Source organism: Rhincodon typus, chromosome 11 (genome assembly GCF_021869965.1).
Source record: "Rhincodon typus isolate 14 chromosome 11, sRhiTyp1.1, whole genome shotgun sequence".
Classification (NCBI taxonomy): Eukaryota; Metazoa; Chordata; class Chondrichthyes; order Orectolobiformes; family Rhincodontidae; genus Rhincodon; species Rhincodon typus.
The window spans coordinates 8,357,173-8,364,347 of NC_063342.1; the positions used below are offsets into that span (position 1 = coordinate 8,357,173).

A 7,175-nucleotide genomic window follows, 5' to 3' on the forward strand; every position below is an offset into this window, starting at 1 on the left:
AAACATCAGCCTTCCTGCTCCTCTGATGCTGCTTGGCCTGCTGTGTTCATCCAGCTCTACACCTTGTTATCTCAGAATCTCCAGCATCTGCAGTTCCTACTGTCTCTGAATCCTTTATTTATACGTGCATAGTACTTGACGCCGGTCCGACTTCCTCAGAGCCAGCTCTCAGAGTGAGCAGAACCTCTGACACTCCTGTTATGTTTGTCAGCCAGGGCTCCCGGATTGGACCAGGCGTCCAGCCCCAGTTGCTCCAATCATTACAGCACCAGTAATCCATACAATGTGTTTAACATAAAGAGGTGGTGGCATAATGGTAATGTTATGCACTAATAACACCAAGCTAGTGCTCCTTCTGAGGACATGGGTGCAAGGAGGAGGTGAGGGACAAGTCCTATTGTTGCTAGACTATTAATTCAGAGACTCAGGTCATGTTCTGGGGACCTGGTTTGAATCCCACCATGGCAGATTATGGAATTTGAATTCAATAAAATAAAAAAAAAAATCAGGAATTAAGAGTCTTATAATTGAAAGTTAATTATCACTAATTGTTGAGGGAAAAACCCGTCAGGCTCACTAATGTCATTTAGGGAACTGAACTGCTGTCCTTCCCTGGCCTGGCCTCCATGTGACTTAACTCCTACAACAATGTGGCTGACTCTGAACTGCTGCCTGGAAAATTAGGGATGGGTAATAAGCGCTGGCCTACTCATGCTGTGAATGAAAAATACAAAAAAAGCTTGAAACAACTAGATTGCAATCTGTAAGATCCTGAAGAGTCTCACTGAGGTATGAGTAAAGAGGGTGCTTCCTCTTATGGGAGAATCTAGAACTAACATTAAGGGGTTTCCTATTTAAAACAAGAATGAGGAGAATTTTAGTCAAACAGACAGTCATGCAGTTTTGGAACCCTCTCAAAAGTGAGTGGAAGTAGAGACTTTGAATATTTTTTTAAAGCCAGAGATAGATAGATGATTGATAAGCAAGTAGAGGGGTGGGGAGGTGAAAACTTGTCAAGACATAGGTGGGAAGGTAGAGCAATCACATCAATCATGATCTTATTGAATGGCAGAGCAGGCTTGAGGGGTCAAGGGACCTACTTTTGTTCCTAATTCATAAATTCCAATGTCTTCTTCAATGTGTGACAACCCAACCAAGCAAGCTACTCTAAGTTTCATCAAGGAGATGGTATCCCACTGGCCCTCTCTCAGAGCACTTAGTGATGGGCTGAAAGTGTCAAGCTGGCCATCCATTATACACCCTGAAGTAAATTGATAAAAAGAATAGGTGTAAAATGCTGGTGGAACTGGGAATTGTTTCCTTTGTTACTGAGTTTCTACTTTGACCCCGACCAGAATTTCAGTTCCACTGTGTCATCTTGGGGATTGATTTCAGAGATGATCTATTTGAGAATTCCTCCTGGAAGGTGTTGTGTGAAAAGTAAGCTCGAATGATTCTCATCTACCCCAGTTTCAGAAAACGTGTCCATGGGTCCAGAAGTCAAGGTTCACGTGCCCAGTAATTCCGCTGATGACCAACACCATATGGTTGTGACAGAATCATCAGGTAATTCCTATCTTCAGCAAAGTATGTGATTAGAACTTTTCACTTGTGAGTTTGGAAGTCAAAAGGGTCAAGAATTGTCTTGGCTTTGTTCCAGAATAGTGGATGTCTAATTCCAGCATGAAATTGGGCTTCATTTCAGTAATTTGAGCCAATTATCAGTTCAGGTCATACCTCTATGGACAACACAGCTGCACCCTAAAATGAAAAATGAGAAAGGTGTAAAATGGGCAACTGTTTGCATCACATCAGAATCTGACCCCAAATGGGTTATCATGGCTCTGAATCCATGTCTCTGCTACAGTATATGATAATGAGTTAGAACCATAGCCCCACCACTTTATGTGCTATTATTTGGATCTTTATTCTATAGGCAAGGAGGTGACTGACAGCATTTATCTTAACTGCATACAACAAAATTGCCTTCAATGTTGAACTCCAGCCACCTTCCAGAATGGCTAAATTGAGGAATCACACATTCACATTGGGACTCCCTAACACTCCTGTAATCAATGTGTCATCTAATTTGGAATTCAGTCACAAAGATCAGGACAGTTCAGTCCATTGTCTATTCTATATTAGGTGGTCAGAATCTGCGCTTTGGTTGAGTCTAATATTCCTCAAACACTCTGAAGGAATGGAAGAGCATTTTCCAAACTTTTCACCCCTGATGATTGTCCAGTGAGTCTTGCTGGTGCAAGAACCCAGCCCTGAGTCCAATCACGTTTAAATAATCTTTTAACTAAGTTTTACATTCGTACCCATATGCTACCTCATAGCTAACCTTACTGTACATAGATTCAACAGAATACTTTGTACATTATATCAGTACCTCAATATATCAGGAAAATGCATACAACCAGCCAGACCAGTTCTGCCACAAATTTAGTGCTTATTTGTAAGGATTATGGGCCAAGTTATCTCCTTCCAGCTGTACCACTGGGACATTCTTTAAACCTTTCTGTCAGGGGTATTCCTGCATTGTCACATTGACAAGGTCAGAGGTTAACCTAAATGTCCAAAGCCGTATCAAGATCTTTGTTTAAACCATGGAGTGAAAGCCCATCCAGACATTACCCATCTTCTGGGAACTGCCTGTGAAACCTTAGCTCACCAACAATTAGCAGTAGATGCTGTGTATGGGGTGTTGGGGAAGGAGGAGCTTAGATTGCTTGCAATCTTCCAGATTCAGTGACCTGATGGAACTTCTTGAATCGATATTCGTGTTTTCCAGGGATAATGCCCAATGTGGTGTACGTCATCATTCCCACAATTCCACTGCTGCTGTTGTTGGTGGTTGCCCTGGCAACCTGCTGCATCCAGATGCTGAGCAGAAGGTAAGTAAATTACATTAGTCTACTGCCAATGGAGCTAAACTGAATCTGGTGTGGCTGGACGAACCATTCATAAGTGGGTCAGATTCCAACCTGGTGTAGTTCTTTTCGCTGAATACAAATGCTGTATATTTTTACACTTTTCAAAGTATCCCAAAATACTTTATGATATACTTCATAAGTGCAGCCATAGTTGTGATGTAGGAACCACAGCAAAGTCTCACAAGCTACACTGTTTGAATGTCTATATAATTTTCTTTAATGATGAAACAGTTATTGACTAGGGACAACCTTTATTTTTGTTTATTCATTTGGGGATGCTGCATCACTGTCTGGCCTAGCACTTTTTTTTACAGAATCCCTACAGTGTGGAAACAGGCCACAAGTCCACACTGCCCCTCCGAAGAGCATCCCACCCAGACTCATTATCCTACCCCTGATTTCCCATGTCTAACCCCCCTAACCTAAACATCCCTGGGCACTATAACACAGGCAACCCATTTACCCTGCACATCCTTGGACTGTGGGAGGAAAACAGAGCACCTGGTGGAAACCCATACAGACATGGGGAGAATGTGCAAACTCCACGCAGACAGTCACCCGAGGCTGGAATTGAACCCAGGTCCCTGGTGTTGTGAGGCAACAGTGCTAACCACTGAGCCACCATGCCACCCCCCTCCCATCTCTCCTTACCCTACATACCCTTGGGGCTGAGATGTCTTCTTGGACTACTGCAGTTCATTTGGAGTTGGTACACCTGATGGGGCAAGATTATCCTGTTCCTCTCTGAAAGAAAAAGGCATTGAATCTTGCATTTGCACCTGAAGACAAGATTTCATTTAAGGTCACAGACAAAATACTGTGTGTGTCTCAGCGTGCCCACACCAGGAATATTAGACTGGGGTATAAATCTCCTTGAACTTCAAGGTAAATAATGATCAGGATAAATGCACATCAGACAGACAATTCATTTTCAACATTACCACACAAAGGTGAGCTTAGCCCCAAGAGAATGTATGAGCTGGAGCATTTTAGATTCGAAAGCCACAGCTTCAGAAGAGAGGCCACTCTTATATCAGTGAGAAGTTTAACACCGCAGCACACTTGTAACCTTTCTCGAGAGATGCTACCAATTCAGTGACAAAACGATATAATAAGGTTGATGCTGTGGGCTTCAGATTGGAATTGAAAGCCTTCAGAATCTTTGCATTAAAGTCCTTTCAGCTGGTGGAGCGAGTAAGTTTCTTTCCAGTTGGGTCCCTGAGGTGAACGAGCAGTATGAGAACCCAGGGGACACATTCTTTTAGACAATGGGGGACATTTGATCTGATTTGAGCCTTCTGCAGGACTCGTTAGATGATTTTCATTTCTGCTGATTAGTAGTGGAGTGGTTGTTCCATTGGAGTAGTAAGTTAAGGACCTTGACTAATAATGAGGAACATGAGTACAATTCCCATAATGGTACTGGTTGTGGTCATCATGCAATAACCAAGTTGTCACAAAACCCAATTGTTGAGCATTGTCCTCTGAAGAATAAAGTTTGCTGTCCTTACCTGGCCTGACCAATGAAGGATTCAGATCCCACAGCTATGTGGTTGGTCTTTGCCTGAAATTCCTCAGTGAACAACTCAGTAAAAGGTTGCATCTGCCAGCAACACCCACATTCAACCTAATATCCTAGACTTGGCTGTTTAGTATTGGAAGGCACTGTAAAAAATAGACATGCTAACTCTGAATTTATTCAAAATTATTCAAAAATGGTTTCTATTCTTTTACTGCCCTCAGCAAAGACCGATCGAAGAGCAGCCCAAACGAGTCGACTCTCTGGATATCCACAGCTCCAAAGAAGGAGAACCTTGCTGATGTTTAGTAACCTGCAGCCTGGACTTAATCCCATGGATAAAGAGTCAGGCAGCAACGTTAGTAACACACCCACACAAAACCAACCATCCGACAAGCTGATTACAGACTTCTGAGAGAATGCAAACAGAGACAAGGCAGGTCTGAGAGAGACCAAGGACTATTGAACCAGATCATCAACAGAAACAAGAAAACAAAACCCCCTTTCCTGTTGTCAATTTTTCTTTTCACTGCTGTGTTCCGGATGGACTTTAGAGAAAGGCAGAAGAGATGCAGTCGTTGAGGGGAATGTTAATGGAAGCAATGGGTGCTGTTAGTACACAGCTTTTGGACAAATTACAAGTGGCGGACAAAACCAAGAGACAGGTCAGGGTTCTAATCTGGAGGTTTTGGCAGGAAATTGACTGCCTAGGGATTTGAAAACTCATTTCACTCGGGGATGTAGAGTGGAGGGGTGGTGTGGAATGAGGCAGAAAACATGCTCCTGAGGAGCAGCAGTGAATGGCCTTAAATTGATGAAGTGTTATCATTACTACAATGTCAAGCTTCTGGTGAAGATGCTATGGTCAATGACGCTGGACACAAGTGACTAACAGAAAGTAGGTAATGCAGTTCCCCTTCTCTACAAAATATGATGGCTTCCAGAGAAAAGACAAATCAACTCTCATTTGCTTCCCTCCGATTGTCCAGAATGAGTATTCCCATTTTTGGCATGTTTGCTCTTGTTTACTTGAAATTCTACTTTTTTTTGTGCTGGGAAGATATTAAGAAAGTTTGGGGTGAGGGGGAGAGAATGGTAACTTTTTTTATTTGGATTGCGTGAAGAAGTGAACTGTTTATAGTTTTCACTCTAGTTGGCAATGATGGTAAATTGGGCCAGTTTTGGTTTGAACGATGCCATGATTAGCATGTGCTAAGATTGTCAACCATGCCAACCTCATTTAAATCACATGGTAATCTAATACCTGACATAGACAGTGCCCCATTTTTGGCACCAGCATTGTGATCAATTATTGGATCTGGAGAGTTGACTTATCACCTACGCTGAGGACTTTTTTCTACTCTCTATAGTCAACCATCAGCCTAATCAGTAGTGTTACCCTACTTCCACCTCTATAAAATCATCTGCCTCTGCTCCACCTCAGCTATTCTCCTGTTTAAACCCTCTTCCATATTGTCTTTGTTGGCTCCGCACTCAATTATTTTACAGATCCCCTGGCCTGTTTCCCACCTTGCACCATTCTTGAACTTGAACTCATCCAAAATGCTTTTAAGCATTTCCTATCTTGGACCATGTTTCTTTTACCCATCACCTACATTGGCTCCCAGCCTGGCTACTTGACTCCAAAAATTCTCATCTTTGTTTTCAAACCCTTTTGTGATCTTGGCCTGCCTATCTCTAGCCTCCTCCATCTCAGAAACCTTACCAGATCTCTGTGCTCCTCCTAAATGTATCCTCTTACTTATCCTTGATATTTAGTCTATCATTGGTGACTGTGCATCCAGGTATGACTATTCATAGCTCAGCAATTCCCTCCTTACATTTCTCCCCATCTCATTTCCTTTAAGATGCTTCTTAAGTCTCTGACCTGTCCTAACATCTCTTTGTGTGACTAGCTGTCAAATTTAATTTGATAAAGCTCCTGCAAAGTGCTACTGAAATGTAAGTTCCTGTTCATTGATAAAAGAGCGACAAATTCATTCTGGTAAGCTGTGTACTTTATTTTTCCAAATCAAGACTAGTCCCTTGAAAGTGGAGTCGCAGGAAGACAGGGTGATGAAGAAGTCGTTTGGCATCCTTGTCTACAATGGTCAGTGCATTGAATATATGAGGTGGGGTGTCACGTTGTGGCTGTACGAGACATTAATGAGGCCACTTTTCAAACATCGCGTACAATTCTGGTCACCCTTCTGTAGGAAAGGTATTGTTAAACGTGAGAGGAAATATGCGCAAGAATGTTGCTGGGACTGGAGGGTTTGAGTTCTAAGGAGGGGTTGGTTAGGCTGGGGCTTTCTTCCCTGGAGCATTGGAGGTGACATTGTTGACTTGCTCACTGAGCTGGCTTGTTCTCGTTCAGATCTTTCTTCACCATGCTCGGTGACATCATCAGTGGAGCGTCGATGAAATGATGTTTTTCTACTCCACTTGGAATTTATACTGTCTGGTCCGTTATGGTGAGTATACAAACCCATATAAATCAAAACCGGAAATGACATTACTCACCATAATGGACCAGACAGTGTAAATTCCAAGCAGAGTAGAACAACATCACTTCATTGGAGGCCTCACTGACGATGTCACCTAGCATGGTGACGCAACGTCTGAATGAGAACAAGCCAGCTCGGCGAGCAAGTCAACAACCTCACCCACAACCCGAGCTACAGAACTTTCCCAAAACTTTAAACTGAAGGGTGACC

At 42.7% G+C, this 7,175-nt stretch overlaps 1 protein-coding gene across 1 annotated transcript in view; it reads left to right on the plus strand.

Annotated features, from left to right (window-relative positions):
• The window catches only part of chodl (chondrolectin), a 27,838-nt gene extending 21,496 nt beyond the window's left edge, over positions 1-6,342 (plus strand). Inside the window, exons 5-7 of the mRNA XM_020518055.2 lie at positions 1,471-1,566; positions 2,798-2,900; positions 4,683-6,342. Of these exons, the coding sequence (XP_020373644.1) occupies positions 1,471-1,566; positions 2,798-2,900; positions 4,683-4,767 (284 nt within the window). The 3' untranslated portion in view covers positions 4,768-6,342. The remainder of the gene's footprint in view (positions 1-1,470; positions 1,567-2,797; positions 2,901-4,682) is intronic.
• Positions 6,343-7,175: the final 833 nt, after the last annotated feature.